At 45.6% G+C, this 22,257-nt stretch overlaps 1 protein-coding gene across 1 annotated transcript in view; it reads right to left on the bottom strand.

Annotated features, from left to right (window-relative positions):
• LOC121284843 (villin-1-like) overlaps positions 1–21,897 on the bottom strand; it is a 53,177-nt gene extending 31,280 nt beyond the window's left edge. Inside the window, exons 1-8 of the mRNA XM_041200638.1 lie at positions 21,830–21,897; positions 15,999–16,088; positions 14,340–14,414; positions 11,791–11,987; positions 11,190–11,298; positions 5,422–5,532; positions 3,563–3,765; positions 1,912–1,990 (exon numbers count right to left, since the gene is read on the bottom strand). Coding sequence (XP_041056572.1) covers positions 1,912–1,990; positions 3,563–3,765; positions 5,422–5,532; positions 11,190–11,298; positions 11,791–11,987; positions 14,340–14,414; positions 15,999–16,073 — 849 coding nt within the window. The 5' untranslated portion in view covers positions 16,074–16,088; positions 21,830–21,897. The remainder of the gene's footprint in view (positions 1–1,911; positions 1,991–3,562; positions 3,766–5,421; positions 5,533–11,189; positions 11,299–11,790; positions 11,988–14,339; positions 14,415–15,998; positions 16,089–21,829) is intronic.
• Positions 21,898–22,257: the final 360 nt, after the last annotated feature.

Raw genomic sequence — 22,257 nt, 5'->3', positions numbered from 1 at the left:
AACCCAACTACTCCACCGTCGAGCAAGAAACATTAACTTTAGTGTTCAGGCTCATACATTTCCAAACCCATCTACTTGGCAAAGGATTTCTGGTAGAGACCAACCATAAACTGCTGGAAATGATTTGGTGTACCACCAAGTTTGAATCTTTATCAAGAGACGCTGCAAGGTAACATCTGTTAAATTAAGTACAAACCAAGTAACTTGATGATCACATCAGATACACTTAGCAGATTATCTAACCCAGTGAAAACAGAAGATATATCCTTAATTCTACAAGTGGACTTCTGATATTGAATGTGAAGATCTTCTCCAAATTGATTTGGTACATTTTATACAACACAAGTGTCAGCAGCTACAAGGAGAAATGGCAAAAGAAGTTATGGAAATTCAATGAAGGATGGGCTGATTAATTTTTAAAGGCAGACCAGTCATCATACCTGGATATTTGTAACCTGATCAATAACATCATCACTTGCATACAGATTGGATGAGAAGACTTGCAGCAGAGGGCCTATGACATTGAAATAGTCGTCAAGAAGTGCAAGGCATGTCAAGAGTATATTCCAAGTCAGCACAAAGCACCATTGATTCCATATGAAGTTCCTACCCACCCTTGGTCCAAGGTCTCATCCAACCTCATTCATGTCCATGGCATTGACTTCATAGTCAACTAAAATTGCACAATACATCTGACAGCAACACCTTTAAGTGCAACTGTTCCAGCACTGGCAGAGCTCATGTTTGGCAAGCCAGTAAAGACCAATTTACCAACCCTTACCCATTCTACTTTCTCAAACTAGAGAGCTACTGTTAAAACTGCAAGAGAAGATGACCAATGTGTAAGATAAAGATGTTGGTAAAGAATTGCCAAATTTACAGTTGGGACAAGATCCTATCCAAGATTTCGCAGAAGGTACGTGGCAATTAACCGAAGTATCAAGTTTTGAACCAAATCCTAAGAAGTTATTACACTTAAAAGCACAATGGTGAGGTGTAACTGAGGACAAATCAAATCCATTCCTGCTCCTCAACCACCATACAGTCCTACTGCATAGAGGACAAGATAACAAATGCAACCAGGAACATCCAAGAGTGACAATCCCACAGATCACTGTGAGCAATAAGAGATCACCAGACAAGGTTATCATTATAAGATCTGGGTGTACCAACAGGTTACCCCTACTTTAGAGACTCATTAATCAGTTCTACACACTTATCTAATGGTAAGTGAACATGAATTATAAATGGAAAAACTCAGCAGGTCTGGCAGCATCGGCGGAGAAGAAAAGAGTTGACGTTTCGAGTCCTCATGACCCTTCGACAAGTTCTGTCGAAGGGTCATGAGGACTCGAAACGTCAACTCTTTTCTTCTCCGCCGATGCTGCCAGACCTGCTGAGTTTTTCCAGGTAATTCTGTTTTTGTTTTGGATTTCCAGCATCCGCAGTTTTTTTGTTTTTATCTTATGAATTATAAATAGTTATACTCTTTTGGAAAGGCAGAAAAGGGGGAAGTTGTACTAAGTCTTTAGGGGACATCAGCAAGACATCATGAAGTGTGTCATGTGATCCAGCCTGAGTTTCACTTTTGCTTTGAGCAGAGCACACTCAGGTATAAAGCTTGAAGGCATCAGAACTATTTATAACTGTTCTCATGTGCCTAGTCTTAGTAAAGAAACCCACAACGTTTTTACCCAATCCCTTATGAGCATTTGGTGCCCTGTGTCTTGCACAGCAAGTCCAACGATTATATTATAAGAACACGACACATTCCAGATTGCAACTCAAAAAATTCTCATCTCCCCTTTGGTTAGTGTGTGTCCTGGTCACCGACCCTCCTGCCAATGAAAACAGTTTCTCCTTATTTACTCCATCAAAATTCCCCTCCTGGGAGGCAATTGTGTCACTCACATCACTGCTCAGCAGTTCCTGGGTCAGGGGTCGAGTAGCCACTTCCTGCACCAGCAAGTTTCCCTCAGAATCAGTCACACTGGAGAAGGAAGGAAAGACCATGAGTGACCACACAGAACTCCAGACTCAACCCCAAGACTGACATGTGTCTCACCCTCTATCAAAATCAGTGAAATTGGGATTGGGATTGGGAAGGGGTCAGTTAGCATGGAGCCATTCCATCCTAAATGCCCAATAATTCTGTTCCTGCCAACTGGGCTAACTGTTTGAAATCCTGCTGCTCCAAACAGGATTTATTCCCACCAGCAAAATTCAGACCCTTGGTGTAAAATAGTTTATTTGCAATCTAATCTATTGAGGTTATGAGATGGTGAACATGTCTTCTCTCATTTTTATTAATCATTCACAGGATGTGGGCTTCGCTGGCTAGGAAAGCATTTATTGCCCATCCCTAGTTGCCCTTGAGAAGGTGGTGGTGAGCTGCCTTCTTGAGCCGCTGCAGTCCGTGTGGTGTAGGTACACCCACAGTGCTGTTAGGGAGGGAGTTCCAGGATTTTGACCCAGCGACAGTGAAGGAACAGTGATATATTTCCAAGTCAGAATGGTGAGTGACTTGGGGGAGAACTTGCAGGTGGTGGTGTTCCCATGTGTCTGTTGCCCTTGTCCTTCTAGATGTAGAGGTCAAGGGTTTGGAAGTTGCTGTCTAAGGAGGCTTGCTGAATTTCTGCACTGCATCTTGTAGATGGTACACACTGCTGCTACTGCACATTGGTGCTGGAGGGAGTGAATATGCACGTATGGGGTACCAATCAAGTGGATTATTTTGTCCTATATGGTGTCAAGCTTCTTGAGTGCTGTGGGAGCTGCACTCACCCAGGCAAGTGGGGAGTATTCCATCACACTCTTGACTTGTGTCTTGTAGATGGTAGACAGGCTTTGGGGAGTCAAGAGGTGAGTTACTCACCACAGGATTCTGAGCCTCTGACCTGCTCTTGTACACTATTTATATGGCTAGTCCAGTTCAGTTTCTGGTCAATGGTAACCCCCAGGATGTTGATAGCAGGGGATTCAGTAATGGTAATGCCACTGAACGTCAAGGGGAGATGGTTGGATTCTCTCCTGTTGGAGGGGGTCATTGCTTGCCTTATGTGGCAAGTAACATTTGTGACAAGCATCAGGCCAAGCCTGGATATTGTCCAGGTCTTGCTGTATTTGAACATGGACTGCTTCAGAATCTGAGGAGTTGCAAATGGTGGACAATCAAGCGAACATCCCCACTTCTGACCTTATGATGGAAGATGAAGCAGCTGAAGATGGTTGGGCTGAGGATACTCCCTGAGGAACTCCTGCAGTGATGTCCTAGAACTGAGATGATTGACCCCCAACAACCACAACCATCTTCCTTTGTGTTAGTTGTGACTCCAACCAGTGGAGAGTTTTCCCCGATTCCCATTGACTCCAGTTTTGCTAGGGCTCCTTGATGCCACACTCTGTCAAACGCTGCCTTGATGTCAAGGGCAGTCACTCTCACCTCACACTTCCCACTAAACCTTCCAACAAACCCCCCTAAGCCATTCTCCCCTCCCCTTCCACACCAACCACCCTTGCACCATTCTCCCGCTACACCCCCAGTAATGAAACTCCCACTCACTGATATAGTTTGACAGCTGTTTTCTGATGTTGATCCACCACTTCATCTGGAATCGGTGGTTTAATTTCCTTCCGATCACCAAGCAGGTAAATCATGAGCTTCATCAGTTGCGGTGAGGCAGCCTCATCCTTCCCATCAATCACTGCAACCTGACCACGTCCCCCACGTTCCCGGTCCCGGATATCTTTAGCCAATTGCATTGCCTGAAATCAAGACAGCCTTATTATAGGAGTGTAATACAGCTGCACGAGAGATTGCAACTCCAGGTCCTGCAGATAGAGTGCACCAACAAGCACTTGCATTTATACAACAGAATAGTATCCCCAGTGATCCATAGGAGCATTGGCAAACAAAACCCAACATGGAGCCACTTAAGGAGATATAAGGAACAGATAGTCAAAGGATGAGTCAAAGAGGTAGCTGCTTAAAGAGGAGGGGGAGGCCTTATGGTGCAGTGGGTAGTGTCTCTGCCTCTGAACCAGCAGATCAGGGTTCCAGTGCCACTCCAGGACTTGATGGCCAAAGATGACATAACGCGGCCAAAGAGTTTGAGTATCAATCTGGAAATCCTTCCAACACACATTGTTGGGTGATAAGAGTGAGATTTTCCTGATCAGCCATGTGACGGAAAGAACATTGGAGACTCTACCATCACCATCCATAGCTCCAGACTACAACATACATGAAAATTGTATGTGGCCACAGCAACTGGGACTCTTAGTGAACTGCAACACACCCAACCCTGAGGAGGGAGGTGGAAAGGCTTAGGGAGAGGGGCAATTCCAGAGCTTATGACCAATTGTGCAATGATTAAAATCAGGGATGAACAAGAAGCCAGGATTGGAGGAAGAGTGCAGAGTGTACTCAATGCTGAGTTTGGTGCTTGAGGAGGTTACAGAGATAGGGAGGGGACAAGGAGGTGGAAGAATTTGAAGACAAGGATTAGAACAAGGTGGAGTGCCAGACAATAGCTGACCAGGCTTTGGGTGATGACTGACCAGCCAGTTTGAACTAATGTGACCCAGTAAAATATAACCAGAAAAGCCTTGGAGTCCAGATAAACCTGGGCTTAGGTGGTAGCCACACTCTTTTAGTTTGAATACGTTAGCAATAGGATCATTGGCGTTTTCAGAGTTGAAGACTGTACATCCACAACGTACCCAAAGTTTCCATTTAAAAAAAAAGGACAGTCTCCATAATATAATTAATAGTTTTATAGAAACATTGGTCAAACTTTATAATGCACTACTCCTACCACCAATCCCTCCCCAACACATGTCCATCCCACACATTCTGAAAGCAGAGGTAAGATTTTGAATATTAATAAGAAATAAGTAATAGACATCATTGATTGCAATTTCAATACTCCAGCCACAATTCATATGAACTTTTAACCGGTTTGTGCATCGGTTCATCCAGTGGCGAGGAGGGAAAAACTGGCCATCTTCTTCTGAAACCACTCAGCATGTCAAACCATGAGAAACTACAGCAGTTTAAAGAGTCAGACAACACCAACTTCCCAAAAGGACAACTGGAAATTGGCAATAAATACCAGCCCGGTCAGTAACAATTAACAGCTCTGTATTAAAAAAGTGTTGAAAGTGATTTTAAAAATGGGACAGTATAGCTGGAATCAGATTGTCTCCTGTAGCTAAGGGGTCAATAATGAGAAGATGGATGATTAAAGGTGACATTTACAGAGCGGAACAGAACGGGCCAAAACCATCTGGGTAACCCAGCAGTAAAAAGTGACAGTGTACACTGACTCCATCAAATAAACATCCTTCTCCCTCCCCACACAAATGTCATCAATCCCGCCCCTGACAGTCTAGCTGGAGCAGCCAACGCGAGTCCATTACCTTGATTTGCTCCATCCGGTTGCTCAGTGGTCCATTCCACTGCACAATGAGCTTCCCCAGGTCCAGCAGGAAGACATCGCCCGTGTTGAAACTCTTCCAACTCATAACAACCTGAAAAGGTTCACAAAATCTGATCACATATCAACTCTAAAAAAAAAAGAGGTGGCTTACAGACACACCAACACAAAAATTGCACTTGCAATTCAATCAATGTGCCTTTTTTTGGATTGATTCCCTCATTTCCTCACACACATGCTCTTATATATATAAAAAAGAACATTCATTCTTCTCTGTGTAGATCTGCTCTAGTTGCTGACCTCAGTAATAGGCAAGTTAGTGCCACACTAATGGTGAGACGTTGGTGTATGGCACTGGACGAGTCTGGGGACATGGGTTCAAATCCCACCATGGCAGCTGCTGAATTTAAATTCAATTCAGTGAAAGCTGAAAGTAATGACGACCATGAAATGACCATGAATTGCTGTAAAAACCCACTCGGTTCACTGGTGTCCTTTAGAGAAGGAAATCTGCTGTCCTTACCTGGTCTGGCCTACATGTGACTCCAGACCCACAGCAATGTGGTTGATATTTAAATGCCCTCTTAAATAGCCTGGTAAGCCATTCAAGGACAATTAGGGATGGGCAAAAATGCTGACCTTGCCAGTGAACACCCACTTCCCATGAAATAATAAAATTTTAAAAATTGACTAAACCTAGGGTCTATGCCAGTGTTTGTACACTTAAGCCTCTTTCCATCAATTATCTCTACAAAAATGTAGGGCACAGAAACAGACCATTCTACCAATTGATCCTTGCAGTGTTTGTGCTTCCGACATCCATCTTTATCTCAAGCTATCAGCCTATCTTAGGCTCAGACATTTACAGCACAAAAGGAGGCCATTCAGCTCATCGTGTCCACATCAATCAACAAAGATATGACTGCACTAATCCCATTGTCCAGTGCTTGGCCCATAGCCCTGGAGGCTATGGCAGTGCAAGTGAATATCTAAATACTTCTGAAATGTTACAAGAATTTCTGACGCAACCACCCTTTCAGGCAGCGAGTGCCAGACTCCCACCATCATCCGGGTGAAAAAATTTCTTCTCAACTCCCCTCTTACCTTAAATCTATGCCCCCCTGGTTATTGACCCCTCTGCTAATGTCCCCCTATCTATGCCCCTCAATCTTATACACCTCTATCAGGTCCCCTTCCAACCTTCGCTGCTCCAAGGAAAACAACCCCAGCCTATCCAATCTTTCCTCATAGCTCAGACCCTCCAGCCCAGGCAGCATCCTGGTAAATCTCCTCTGCACCCTCTCCAGTGCAATCACATCCTTCCTATAATGTGGTGACCAGGACTGCACGCAGTACTCCAGTTGTGGCCTAACCAGTGTTTTATACAGTTCCAGCATAACCTCCCTGCTCTTGTATTCTATGCCTCAGCTAATAAAGTCAAGTATCCCATATGCCTTCTTAACCACTTTATCTACTTGCCCTGCTATCTTCAGGGATCTGTGGATATGCACACCAAGGTCCCTCTAATCTCCAGTGCTTTCCAAGGTCCTACCATTCATAGTGTAATCCCTTGCTATGTTAGCTCTCCCCAAATGCATTACCTCACACTTTTCCGGGTTGAATTCCATTTGCCACTGCTCTGCCCACCTGACCAGTCCATTGATATCCTCCTGCAGTTTACAGCTATTTACCACCCTACCAATATTCAGGTCATCCACAAACTTCTTGATCATTCCCTTTATGTTTAAGTCCAAATCATTTATGTACACCACAAACAGCAAGGGCCTCAGCACTGAGCCCTGTGGAACCCTATTTGAAACAGACTCCCAGTCACAGAAACATCCCTCTGCCATCACCCTCCGCTTCCTGCCTCTCAGCCAATTTTGGAGCCAACGTGCCACTTTACTTTGGATCCCATGGTCTCTTTCTTTCTTGACCAGTCTGCCATGAGGGACCTTATCAAAAGCCTTGCCAAAGTTCATGTAGACCACATCAAACACACTACCCTTCAACATTCCAGGTTACCTCATCAAAAAATTTGATCAAATTTGTGAAACACGAACTTCCCTTAACAAATCCATGCTGACTATCCCTGATTAATCCGTGACTCTCCAAGTGCAAATATATTCCGTCCCTCAGAATTCTTTCTAGTAACTTCCCCACCACTGAGGTTAGACTGACTGGTCTGTAATTTCCTGGTCTATCCCTTCGTCCCTTTTTTAATAATGGAACACTGTTAGCAGTCCTCTGGCACCTCACCTGTGGCCAGAGAGGATTTGAAAATTACTGCCAAGGCACAGAATCACACGCTGCAGAAGAGGCCCTTCGGCCCATCGAATCTGCACTGACATGTGGGAAACACCTGACCTACCTACCTAATCCCATTTACCAGCAGTTGGCCCATAGCCTTGAATGTTATGACGTGCCAAGTGCTCATCCAGGTACTTTTTAAAGGATGATGCAACCCGCCTCCACCACCCTCCCAGGCAGCACATTCCAGACCGTCACCACCCTCTGGGTAAAAAAGTTTTTCCCCTCAGCCCCGCTAAACCTACTGCCCCTCACCTTGAATTTATGCCCCCTTGTGACTGACCCTTCAACTAAGGGGAACAGCTGCTCCCTTTCCACTCTGTCCATGCCCCTTGATCAGGTCGCCCCTCAGTCTTCTTTGCTCCAATGGAAACAACCCAAGTCTATCCAACCTCTCTTCATAACTTAAATGTTTCATCCCAGGCAACATCCTGGTGAATCTCCTCTGCACCCCCTCCAGTACAATCACATCCTTCCTATAATGTGGCGACCAGAACTGCACACAGTATTCCAGCTGTGGCCTCACCAAGGTTCTATACAACTCCAACATGACTTCTCTACTTTTGTAAGCTATGCCTCGATTGATAAAGGCAAGTGTCCCATATGTCATTTTCACCACCCCACTAACATGCCCCTCTGCCTTCAGAGATCTATGGACACACATGCCAAGGTCCCTTTGTTCCTAAGAACTTCCTAGTGCCATGCTATTCATAGAATACTTCCTTGTCAAATTACTCCTTCCAAAGTGTATCACCTCACACTTTTCAGGGTTAAGTTCCATCAGCCACTTATCTGCCCATTTGACCATCCCGTCTATATCTTCCTGTAGCCCAAGACACTCAACCTCACTGTTAACTACCCAGCCAATCTTTGTGTCATCTGCAAACTTACTAATCCTACCCCCCACACAGTCATCTATTTCATTTATATAAATGACGAATAATAGGGGACCCAGCACAGATCCCTGTGGTACGCCACTGGACACTGGCTTCCAGTCACTAAAGCATCCTTCTGTCATCAGCCTCCGCCTCTTACAACTAAGCTAATTTTGAATCCACCTTATCAAATTACCCTGTATCCCATGTGCATTTGCCTTCGTTATAAGTCTCCCATGTTGGACCTTGTCAAAGGCTTTGCTGAAATCCATATAAACTACATCAACTGTACTAACCTCATCTACACACCTGGTCACCTCCTCAAAAAATTCTCCTGACATCTCTTCCCTTGCCTCCCTCAATAGCCTGGGATACATCTCTTCTGGGCCTGTGGATTTATTCACTTTTAAGGCCACTAAACCCGCTAGTACCTCCTCTCTCTCTATGTTAATTTCTTCTAATATTTCTCAACCCTGATGTCTATACCTGCATCACCCTTTTCCATTGTGAAGACCAATGAAAAGCATTCATTAAGGACTGTACCCATTGCCTCTACGGTCCCTAACTGGCCCAACTCTTTCCCTAGTTATTCTCTCGCTCTTTATATATTTAAAAAAATCCTTTGGGTTTTCCTTCTACCCACCAATGGTTTCTCATGCACTCTTAGCTTTCCTAATTTCCTTTTTAAGATCCCCTCTGCACTTTTTATACTCCTCTAGGGACTCTGCCATATTGAGCCCTCGATATCTGCCATAAGATTCTCTTTTTCTCTTAACCCTAATCTTTATGTCCCTTGACATCCAGGGTTCTCTGGACTTGGGTCCCACCCCTTTGTCTTTACAGGAACATATTTGCCCTGTACTCTCGCTATTTCCTCTTTGAATGCCTCCTGCTGCTCTGACAGTTTTATCTGCAAGTAGCTGCTCCAAGTCCACTTGGGCCAAACCATATCTTATCTTAATAAAATTAGTCTTTCCCCAGTTTAGAACTTTTATTTCCAGCCCAACCTTATCCATAACTATCTAAATCTAACTGAGTTATGGTCACTATCTCCAAAATGCTCCCCTATTGATATGTCTTTCACCTGCCCGGGCTCATTTCCGAATATTAGATTCAGAACTGCCCCCTCCCTTGCTGGGCTTTCTATGTACTGGCTAAAAAAGTTCTCCTGGATGCAATGTAAGAGTGTTGCTCCCTCCCTACTTTGTACTTTAAAACTATCCCAGTTAATATTTGGGTAGTTAAAATCCCCTATTACTGCCTTATTATTCTTACACTTCTGAAATTTGACTACATATTTATCCACTATCTCTCCCTGACTGTTTGGGGGCCTACAGTACACACCCAACAGTGTGTTTGCCCCTTTTGTGTTTTTTGCTTCTCCCATACATTTTGCAACCAAAAGGAACATGTTCAAGCCTTGCACTTTTTTTTTTAAAGTTACCCTAAAAGTTAAAAAGGGGGAGCCTATAGTTCTCCATTGCTTTCTCCATGGGAGCACCTCAGCCAATTACAGCCAACTTGCCAACCAATCCAGCACCCTCTTATGCAGTCTAAATTGTTGAGATGATTTGAAGTTTGGCATTCTTGTGTTTGTCCTCATAAGCGCAAGATGAAAATCTTCGGTGACATGTCTCTCTCTATACAGCAATAAGTTAGCACTATGCTCTCCCATTTTGAAGGTGGGAATTGCATTCTGCTTTTCACTAATCCTTCATGCCTTTTGTGCAATTGGATAACTCTCCATATTTTTTGCACCATGCAGATTTCCCATTTAACAGCACCAGCAGGTTTATGGGCTCTATGTACACAATGGGCATTAATGATTGACTGTACTCTGTACAATATTCTCAATGTCCCACATAGATATGTGTATAATGGTTTGGATTTGGGATAAATTCAAACTCCACCTACCCTCCTTCAAGCCATAAAATCTTGCTAAAGTTCACATCTACAGGTCTCTGGGACTGCATGCAAGTGGTCACCTTAAATGTAGGAGCTTAAGAGAGAAAGGGGAGGCAGCATTGCCAAGCCTCCAGGATTGGCCCGGGTTCTCCGAGACACTGCCTTCAGAAAAACAGAGGCTGAGAGAAAAATAAATAAATAAAATTCTCCGACTGCTATCGTATAGGGGAGAAAAGGCCTTTCATCCAATAGGTAATGAGGAGCTTGTCTGCTTTTCAATTGACAGGGAAGGGTGACCAATGGTTGGATCGGGATGACTGGAGGCTGAAGCCATGTGATGACACCTCCAGGAACATATCCAGAGTTGGCAAAGGGACAAAGCCAAAGTGGACATTGTCCTCACCCAGGGTGTGAAAAAGCAGCTAGGAATCGCTGAATCAGGAGCAGCAATCCTGGCAATCTCCTCCCTCCCCGCTAACCTACAGGCAAGGAGTCTCTGCTGCTGTCCAGACAACTAGTAGCACAAACCGGGGTGATGAAGTTGTATCTAGAGAGAAGAGTTTTTTTTTAATTCAGAGGGCGTCTGGGCACATTCCCAATGGAGATCTCAGCCTGCATCCCGAGAGATTTGTGGTGAATTAGGATTGGTTAAAGTGCTCACCTCACCAGCGTATACATTCTTCCTTCCTTTCACATGAAGCAGCCTCTTCACATCATAGCTGTTGGTCTCTACATGTTTCAGTCCAGTAGTGACACCTCCCTGCTTGTAACTGCAAAAAAAAAAAAGCAGAAAACTTGCTTTTAATTTGCATGTAACATCAGCACCTTACATATGCCACTGAATCAGTGGGTAGCACATTAGCTTCAGAGTCAGAAGGTTGTGGATTCAAATCCCATTCATCTATTGCCCACCCCCAATTCCCCTAGGCCATTTTAGAGGGGCAGTTAAGAGTCAACCACATTGCTGTGAGTCTGGAGTCACACGTAGGCCAGATCAGGTAAGGATGGCAGATTTCCTTCCCTAAAGGGAATTAGTGACCATGATAGTTGTCTTGGTCACCTTATGGAGACCAGCTTTATTCATTGAATTTAAATTCCGCCAGCTGCCCTGGTGGGATTTGAACCCATGTCTCCAGAGCATTAGCCTGGGCCTCTGGATTACTAGTTCAGTGATGTTACCATTACACCACCATCTCCACCCATACCCTAATACAGATCCTGCCACTGTTGGCTAATAACTCAATACAAAAGACTCTACTCACATGAAGCCCTTCTTGAAATAACTCTTGAAGACCTCAGACTCGTATCTCTGCATCTCCCGGTGTTGCACAGCCTTGCCTCCCAGGTAATCGTCCATCTGAGTGGTGTAGATTGCAGCTGCTCCCTGCTCATCCTGAGAGGAATCTTTTCCAATCCAGAAGTGGATGTTATAAGTGAAGGAACTCCCAGTTTTGAAAGTCTGGGGATGGGAGGACACAATCAGTACCGATTGACGTTGATCCTGCTACCACAGGTAATAGTGGTGCGGAATAGCATACACACCTTTAACAAGAAGCTAGAAAACACACGAGAGAAAGGAATATGCTGATAGGGGAAGATAAATTGAGGGGGGGGGCACGCAGGGGTGAGGGTGCTTGTTGTTGCAGACATTGGGGGGTTGTTCATGCAGAGCATGGACACCATCACGGACCATTTGGGTCAAATGATTTATTTTCATGCGGTAGACTTTTATGCAACTCACTTGGGAGTTTTATTCATTTGAAAGCCCTAACTCCAACACTTCAGGTTGGGGCAATTTGGAAGAATTGTAGCCCAGCCAATGTATCAATTTATCAAACAAATGTCTAAGAGCGTAGGATTACAAACATATGAAATAGGAGCAGAAGTGCACTATTCGGCACTTCAAGACTGCTCTGCCATTCAGCAAGATCATGGATAACCTATTTGTGTTTCGAGTTCCACATTCCCGTCTACCCCCAATAACCTTTGATTCCCTTGCCTAACAAGAATCTATCTACCTCTGCCTTAAAAATATTCAAATACCCAGTTAGCTTGATGTCTGTCGCGGGGAAGTTATTAGAATTGATCATTAAGGAGGTTATAGCTGGGCACTTAGAAGAACTCAAGGCAAGCAGGAAGAGTCAGCATGGTTTTGTGAAAGGGAAATTATGTTTAACCAATTTATTGGGGTTTTTTTTGAAGGATTAACATGCGCAGTGGATAAAGGGGAGCCTGTAGACGTGCTGTACTCGGATTTCCAGAAGGCATTTGATAAGGTGCCACATCAAGGTTGTTATGGAAAAAAAAAAACTAATGATGTAGGGGGTAACATATTAGCCTGGATAGAAGATTGGCTGGCTGGCAGAAAGCAGAGAGTATGCATAAATGGGTCTTTTTCTGATTGGCAGGATGTGGAGAGTGGTGTCCACAGGTGTCTGTGCTGGGGCCTCAACTTTTTACAATTTACATCAATAACTTAGATGAGGGGAGTGAAGACATGGTAGCTAAATTTGCAGGTGACACAAGATAGGTAGGAAAGTTTGTTGTGAAGAGGACATGAGGTTGCAGATGGATATAGATAGATTGAGTGAGTGGGCAAAGATCTGGCAAATAAAGTTTAATGTTGGAAAATGTGAAGCTGTTCACTTTGGCAGGAAGAACAAAAAAAAAATGCAGAATATTATTTAAATGGATAATTCCGAGGTGCAGAGGGATCTGCAGAGGGTATTCTGGTATATGAGTCACGAACAGTCAGTATGCAGGTACAGCAAGTAATTAAGGCTAATGGAATTCTATCCTTTATTACGAGGGGGATTGAACTTAAAAGCAAGGATGTTATGCTTCAGTTTTACAGGGCATTGACAAGCCTGCACCCGAATTGCGTGTGTGGTTTTGGTCTCCCTATTTAAGGAAGGATGTAAATACATTGGAGGCGGTTCAGAGGAGGTTTACTAGATTGATACCTGGAATGAGCAGGTTGTCTTATGCGGACAGGTCGGACAGACTGGGCTTGTTTCCACTGGAGTTTAGAAACTGGAGTTTAGAAGAGTGAAGGGTGATTTGATTGAAGTTTACAAGATCCTGAACGGCCTTGACAAGGTGGATGTGGAAAGGATGTTTCCTCTTGTGGGTGAGTCCAGAACTAGGGGGCACGGTGTTAAAATTAGGGGTCACCCTTATAGGACAGAGACGAGGAGAAATTTTCTCAGGAGGGTTGTGTGACTTTGGAACTCTCTGCCTCAGAAGATGGTGGAAGCAGGGTCATTGAATATTTTTAAGATAGAGATGGCTAGATTCTTGTTAGGCAAGAGAATGAAAAGTTATCGGGGTTAGATGGGACTGTGGAAATTGAAACAAGGTGATCAGCCCTGATCTTATGGAATGGTGGAGCAGGTTCAATGGGCCGAGTGGTCTACTCTTGTTCCCATTATATCCTTGTTCTTATGACCCCGCCTCCACCACCTTCAGAGGCAGAGTTCCAAAGTTGCACAACCCTGAAAAATTTCTCCTCGTCTCTGTCCTATAAGGATGACCCCTAATTTTAAAACAGTGTCCCCTTGTTCTGGAATCACCCACAAGAGGGAACATCCTTTCCAATACCATTCAGGACCCTATATGCTTCAATTTGAGGAGTGTAGAATCTGAGTTCTATAGGGCTGGAGGAGGTGGTTACAAAGATGAGAGAGAGGCTGAGAGGGATGAGAGTTTTAAAAAACCAGAGCACTGCTGGGCCAGAAGCCAGTGAACATGGGCTGATGCAGGAAGAATTCATCACTCAAGACGTATTAAACAGCAGAACCAGTTTACTTACAGCAAACAGGATGTAGCAATCGCCTTCATAGAAATTTCCATAGGATTTCTGTGGCACAGGAACCATCAGCATTTTCTGGGAGAAAAACAAATACCCATACATCACAAAAACAAATTTGTTATTTAGTATTCTGTTGTTATAGCAACACTCATCAGTGCCACCAGCCCCAAATCAGATAGTCTTTTTGTTGGAATATGGTTCAGGTTACACACAAATCCAGCAAGGAAACCAGAGATAATCCTGCACTTTTTATTAAAAAAGTGTAAATGTTCCACTAAAATGTGAGAAAAAATTGTCAGGTGTCAGCATCGTGCAAGTTAGATACAGAGTAAATCTCCCTCTACGCTGTCCCCATCAAACACTCCCAGGACAGGTACAGCACAGGGTTAGATACAGAGTAAAGCTCCCTCTACACCGTCCCCATCAAACACTCCCAGGACAGGTACAGCACTGGGTTAGATACAGAGTAAAGCTCCCTCTACACTGTCCCCATCAAACACTCCCAGGACAGGTACAGCCTGGGGTTAGATACAGAGTAAAGCTCCCTCTACACCGTCCCCATCAAACACTCCCAGGACAGGTACAGCACGGGGTTAGATACAGAGTAAATATCCCTCTACACCGTCCCCATCAAACACTCCCAGGACAGGTACAGCCTGGGGTTAGATACAGAGTAAAGCTCCCTCTACACCGTCCCCATCAAACACTCCCAGGACAGGTACAGCACGGGGTTAGATACAGAGTAAATATCCCTCTACACCGTCCCTATCAAACACTCCCAGGACAGGTACAGTACGGGGTTAGGTACAGAGTAAAGCTCCCTCTACACTGTCCCCATCAAACACTCCCAGGACAGGTACAGCACAGGGTTAGATACAGAGTAAAACTCCCTCTACACTGTCCCCATCAAACACTCCCAGGACAGGTACAGCAAGGGATTAGATACAGAGTAAAGCTCCCTCTACACTGTCCCCATCAAACACTCCCAGGACAGGTACAGCACAGTGTAGATACAGAGTAAAGCTTCCTCTATGCTGTCCCCATCAAACACTCCCAGGACAGGTACAGCACGGGGTTAGATACAGAGTAAAGCTCCCTCTACACTGTCCCCATCAAACACTCCCAGGACGGGAACAGCATATAATACGGGTTAGATATAGGGTAAAGCTCCCTCCCTTCCTCTATAACCAGGGTAACAGGTGGTAAAGTAGTGCCATACTTATGTTGCTGTAGTCCAGAGAACTCAAAATCCAAATCCCACCACAGAAGCTTGAGAATTTGAATGCAGTTTAAAAAAGATAAGCTCAATATTGAAAGCTGGTTTCAGTAAAGGTGACCATTAAGCTGTTGAATAGGCATAAACACCCAAAGAGGTCCACTAATATCTTTTAAAGGGAAGGTAACTTATTCTTATATGAACTAGCCCCAACTCAGAGTCCAGTCCCACTCCAACTCTAACGATCCCCTGAAGTGGTCTTGCAAGTCCCCTCAGTTCAGTGCAATCAGCAAATGCCTAAACCTTGCCGGTGACACCAACACCCCAAGAACGGTTCTCCCCACAGTTCTGACCAGAGAAAGAACTCACTATACCCAGAACACTGACCGAACGTTCACATGATGGGGGCCCCAGTACATTAAACAAGAGAAGGTTCCACTTGCCTCTATTCGCCATATTTGAATCCCCGGTGTGGTTTTATTCAAAGATTTGGAGACGGCAGTTGTCAGGTCTGGCATGGCTCTCAGCGCGAGCTACCTTCAACAATGAGAAAAAGGGGAAGATAAGATACAAACTCCAAGCATTCCCATAACACAGTCAACACATTGGCACCACGCTTCAGGAAGGATGCCAAAGTCTTAGAGAGGGCATTCAGTGGAGATTCTTTAAGGCAGAAGGAAAATATCCACTTGCGAGGAGTCCAAAACTAGTGATCCTAAATACAAAAGTGTCATTAATAAATCTAATAGTGAATTCAGGAAAACTAGTGTGGAAATCACTACCACGGAGTGGTTGAGGGGAATAGTATAGATGCATTAAGGGGAAGCTCAATAAACAGATGAAGGAGAAAGGAATGGAAGGTTATGCTGACTGGGTGAGCTGAAGACTGGTGGCAAGCAGTTTGTGTGAAGCATAAACACCGCATGGACCATAGGCTGACTGCCCATTTGTGCTGTACACCTAATGTAATGTACCAGGGATGAGGGACTTCAGTTATGTGGAGAGACTGGAGAACCCAAGACTGTTCTCCTTAGAGCTTAACGGGGGATTTAACAGAGAGCCATTAATCATAGAAAGTTTACAGCACAGACCATGATTAAAGCCAACTCCTATAGACAAGGGATGTTGGAAGGAGTGCAGTTCAGGTCCACTAGGGGGATAAATGAAGGTGAAAGGTTGCATTAAACTTGTATTTCTTTGAATATGAGAGATTTAAGGGAGATCACATAGAGGTGTTTTCAAGATGGAGATTTGATAAGGGCAACTAGAGCAGAGTTTCCTCTGATTGGGGAGTCTAGAACAAATTTCAGTATGTTATTGCCCCCTCCTGGTATTGACATGAACTGCAGCATTAACATAGAAGCCAATCATTTCTGGGAGGAAGCAGGTGGAATGGAGAATGGTACAAGGGCAATTGTTTCTTCAATAAAGAATCATACAGCACAGAAGGAGGCTATTCAGCCCGTTATGTCTGTACTGAAAGAGCTATTCATTTAGTCCCACTTCCTCTAGAGCAGAAAGAGCTTCCCAATAGCCCTGCAAAGTCATCCCCTTCAAAACTAATCCAATTTAGTTTTGAAAATTATTATTCAATCTGCTTCCACCACACTTTCAGGCAGCACGTTCCAGATCACAGCTTGCTGCGGTTCCTTTAAAAAATCCTCATCTTCCTACTAGCTCTTGTCAATATCTTTAATCTATGGGTTCTGTAGAGTCATACGGACTCGAAACGTTAACCCTGTTTCTCTCTCCACAGATGCTGCCAGACCTGCTGAATTTTTCCAGCACTGTTTTTATTTCAGATTTCCAGCACCTGCTGTATTTTGCTTTTTATTTTCTTTAACCTGTGTTTTCCCTCTGGTTGCTGACACTCCTGCCACTGGACAATATATCCTTGAAGGAGCAGTGGCCACAACTGAAGAGTTACTCGAGCGTCTATCCAATAAAGTGACTGGATATGGCTGCAACAATGAGCAGACACCCTCTTGTCCTTTGTAGTCACCCTCTTGCTTAATCGAGGGAGTGTCAATGAATTGACAGGCCTTTTATTGCAGCCTGGGCTTTCCTTGCACAAATGCAACCGAATTCAAGCAATCGAGCAACTCAGATCCTTGGTTTATTGGAGTTGATCAAAGGTCAGGCAAAAGAATATGCAACATTGCAGGAAAAAAAGCTTAAAGTGCAGAGGATGTGACAGGAGCCAATCTCCAATTGCCATGTTAGGGCTAAACCTGGAGGCCACTTTAGATAAACTGGTCATAAAAAAAGGTTCAATTTGTATGAAGGAGAAAGCAGCGGCTCCAATTGCACACCTCTGGGGGTGGGGGTCATGGTGAAGGGAGTATGGTGCTAGTGTTGCCAACCCTCCAGGATTGGCCTGGAGTCTCCAGGAATTGAAGATCAATCTCCAGGACACTGTGTGCAGTCCTGGAGAAAAATCATCAGGACATTAAAAAAATATATCTTTTTACATTTTTTCTGAACATTTCTCTTTACCACATTGGAAATGGGGGGAAAAAATTGCTGTTTGACTGATAGTCCATGTCTAAATGCAGCAAGACCTGGACAGTATCCAGGTTTGGGCTGACAAGTAACATTCACGCCACACAAGAGCCAAGCAATGGCCATAACCGTTTCCAAGAAGAGAGAATCTAACCATTGCCCCTTGATGTTCAATGGCGTTACAATCACTGAATCCCCCACTATCCACATCCTGGTAGTTACCATTGACCAGAAAATGAACTGGACTAGATATATAAATACTGTGGCTACAAGAGCAGGTCAGAGGCTAGGAATCTTGCGACGAGTAATTCACCTCCTGACTCCCCAAAGCCTGTCCACCATCTACAAGGCACAAGTCAGGAGTGTGATGGAATACTCTCCTCTTGCTTGGATGAGTGCAGCTCCCACAACACTCAAACTCAACACCATCCAGGTCAAAGCAGCCCGCTCGATTGTTTGTGGATGGGGTGCTATTCACTTCCTCCACCACTGACACACAGTAGCAGCAGCAAATGAAAAAGTCAAGTGACTCCTGCTGAATTGAATGTATGAGGCATAGGGTCAGGAGGAAGTCATTCAGTCCATTGAGTCTATTCCATCATTCAATCTGATTACGGTTGATCTGTATTTTAACCATCCCCCTGCTCGCTCCACCACTCCCTGACTCTCACACAACTGACCCCCACCAATTAAGGCAGTTTTGTTTCATTCAGATGCTAGGAAGTTAAACTCTGATTGTAGAGTCAGGGTCCCAATTCTGGAAGCAAGAGCCCAAAAATAATAATAATAAACCCCATCACTTCAGTCAAATCAATCAGGCTGAAATTCAGGGATTTTCAGTATCATAGATAACAGAGACTGCAACTTTTCAGTATCATAGACAACAGAGAGACTACAACTGGTACCAACTCTGGAGGAAAAATAAAATGGACAGCCATCAAGTCAAATAGAGACAGTTTAACAGGAAGACTCCATCAGGCAATTGCCTCACAGAATATTACGTTCCACTTTCAGACAGAGACACAATTGGTACTTATTTACAGCATCCTTCATTTTTTACTTAAGTTACACAATTTTACCTTTCAGAGGTAGCCTCCACCCGAGAGGGAGAGAGAGAGAAATGTAGTCTTACCTTCAAACAGGAGGTCTGTCAAGAAAGAGAAATTGAGAATCCTGACTCTATCAGGTGGATGAACTTCGCACTTTGAGCTTGTGTAAACTTCACAAATTACCTACACAACTAACCACACTTCAGCAGAGCCTGACACTTAGAGAGAGAGAGAAACAGTTACTCACCACGTCAAGGTAGAAAAGGGAAAGGGAATGGGTGGGGCAAAGAGAGGTCTCGTGTGAGAAAATCAGGTTAAATATTTGTTTGTGATGCTAATGGGCAGATTGTTAGCAACTTGTTACTCAATTAATGAAAATAAGGCCATGAGTTTTTGATAGCAGGGCTCAGATCTGTTAAAGGAGACGAGGGACCTTATCTAGTGGGTACTGACAGTATTTCTCTTGCATTGACCTTCATCATTGGACGGGTGTCCAAATAAAACATTTATTTGTATTCGTTTGACTTTAGACAATGAGAGGTGATCTGATTAAACTCATTGAAATGGCAAAAGTGTTCAATAGGTTAGAGATTTGGGCAGATCAAGAACAAGGGGGCATCATTTTAAATTAGTCAGGCCATTCAGGGGTGATATCAGGCAAAGCATTTCCTTACATCAAGGCCAGCGGGAATCGGGAATCGGGAACACCCCCTCCCCCTCCCCCAGAAACACGATGAGTCAATTAGAGTTTTCAAGACTGAGATTGAGAGATTTTTGTTTGGTGAGGATATCAAAGGATCTGGAGCAAATGTGGGAAAATAGGATTAAGGAATGGATTAGCCATGATGAAGGGTGGTTCAGATCAAGGAGCTGAATGGCCTCCTCCTGTTCCCATCTTGCATAAAAGATTATGGCTGTCCTGTCAGAAATGATTATTTCTGAAAAATTCAGCTACAGCTAAACTTTTGTAATTGTTTCCCCCACGCAGCCCCCACAACCAACCCCCACACCACCCCACCCTCCAACACAACCCCACCACCCTGAACCCCCCACCCATACCACACCACCACCCCCCTATCCCTCACCCCTCCTGCACACCCCACTCTACTCACCCTATCCCAACCCCCCCACCCACTCACCCTATCCCACCCACTCACCCCCCCACCCGCTCACCGTATCCCAACCCCCCACCCGCTCAACCCCCCCCACCCACTCACCCTATCCCACCCACCCACTCAACCCCCGCCAACCCGCTCACCCTATCCCACCACCCCCCACCCGCTAACCCTACCCGCTCACCCCACCCACCCACTCGCCCGCTCACACTATCCCAACACCCCACCCCACCCGTTCACCCTATCCCACCCCCCACCCGCTCACCCCCCCCAACCGCTCACCCTATCCCACCCCCCCACCCCACCTGCTCACCCCCCCCCACATACTCACCCTATCCCACCCCCCCACCCCACCCCTCACCCTATCCCACCCCCCCACCCCACCCCTCACCCCCCCCCCACGCGCTCACCCTATCCCACCCCCCACCCGCTCACCCCCCCACACACTCACCCTATCCCACCCCCCACCCTATCCCACCCCCCACCCGCTCACCCCCCCCAACCCGCTCACCCTATCCCACCCCCCACCCGCTCACCCCCCCCACACACTCACCCTATCCCACCCCCCCACCCCACCCGCTCACCCCCCCACGCGCTCACCCTATCCCACCCCCCACCCGCTCACCCCCCCCACACACTCACCCTATCCCACCCCCCACCCGCTCACCCCCCCCAACCCGCTCACCCTATCCCACCCCCCACCCGCTCACCCCCCCCCACACACTCACCCTATCCCACCCCCCCACCCCACCCGCTCACCCCCCCCACCCGCTCACCCTATCCCACCCCCTACCCGCTCACCCCCCCCACACACTCACCCTATCCCACCCCCCACCCCACACCCACTCACCCCATCCCAGCTCCTCCACCCACCTCCACCCGCTCACCCTATTCCACCCCCCCCACTCCACCCGCTCACCCCATTCCACCCCCCCCACTCCACCCGCTCACCCCATCCCACCTCCCCCCTGCCCCCCAACTCCACCTGCTCACCCTATCCCACACCCCCCTCTCCTCTCATTTGTAGAATGATGTGACACAGGAGGTCGTCTTGTCCCTCAAGCCTGTGCTGGCTATTTGAATGGGTCCTCCAATTAGTCTCACTTCTCCTGATCTTTCCCCACAACCCTGCAATTTTTTCCTTTTCAAACATTTATCAGTCCCCCTTTGAAAATTCTGATTGAATCTACGCCCACCGCCCTTTGAGGCAGCCTGTTCCAGATCTCAACAACTCGCTGTGTAAAAACATTTCTTAACTTCCCCCCACCTCTGGTTTCTTTCAATCACCTTAAGTCTGTGTCCTCTGGTTACAGCTCTCCTCCGAATGAAAACCTTACTCACTCTATCAAAACCCTTAATGATATTAAGTGCCTCTATTAAATCTCCCTTAACCTTCTCTGCTCTAAGGAGAATGATCTCAGTTTCTCTCTCCACATAAGTGAAATCATTCTAATGAGGCTTTCCCTTTAATGGGCCTCTGTTGGTGAAACACTCTTCAAACAGCAGATTAACAGCTCCAATACACAGAAACACCTGCTCCTAGTTTCTCCGAATAGCCAAAATCCACATTACGGTAACCATGGTAACTGTGGCAGCCTTCCTCGTTACCTCAGATGGCCCTTTTGGTGTAAAAAGGACAACATCGCCTGGCAAGACCTAAAAAGAATTGCTCACTTCCTCTGGGGGCAGTAACTTCATTACAGCTGGGAAGCAGAATGTTTAAACTTTCATCGTTGCATTTACTTAGCACCGCAGCAACTCACCAAGGCTTCTTCGACAGCACCTTCCAAACCCCCAACCTCTACCATCTAGAAGGACAAGGGCAGCAGATAGATGGGAACACCACCACCTGGAAGTTTCCCTCCAAGTCACTCACTCACTTGGAAATATATCACCATTCCTTCACTGTCGCTGGGTCAAAATCCTGGAACTCCCTCCCTAACTGCACTGTGGGTGTACCTACACCACATGGACTGCAGCGGTTCAAGAAGGCAGCTCACCCCCACCTTCTCAAGGGGCAATTAGGGATGGGCAAT

The sequence above is a fragment of the Carcharodon carcharias genome, chromosome 12 (genome assembly GCF_017639515.1).
Source record: "Carcharodon carcharias isolate sCarCar2 chromosome 12, sCarCar2.pri, whole genome shotgun sequence".
In the NCBI taxonomy this organism is placed as follows: Eukaryota; Metazoa; Chordata; class Chondrichthyes; order Lamniformes; family Lamnidae; genus Carcharodon; species Carcharodon carcharias.
The sequence above is the reverse complement of the archived record's forward strand: the minus strand, read 5'-3'. Positions and strand labels throughout refer to the sequence as shown.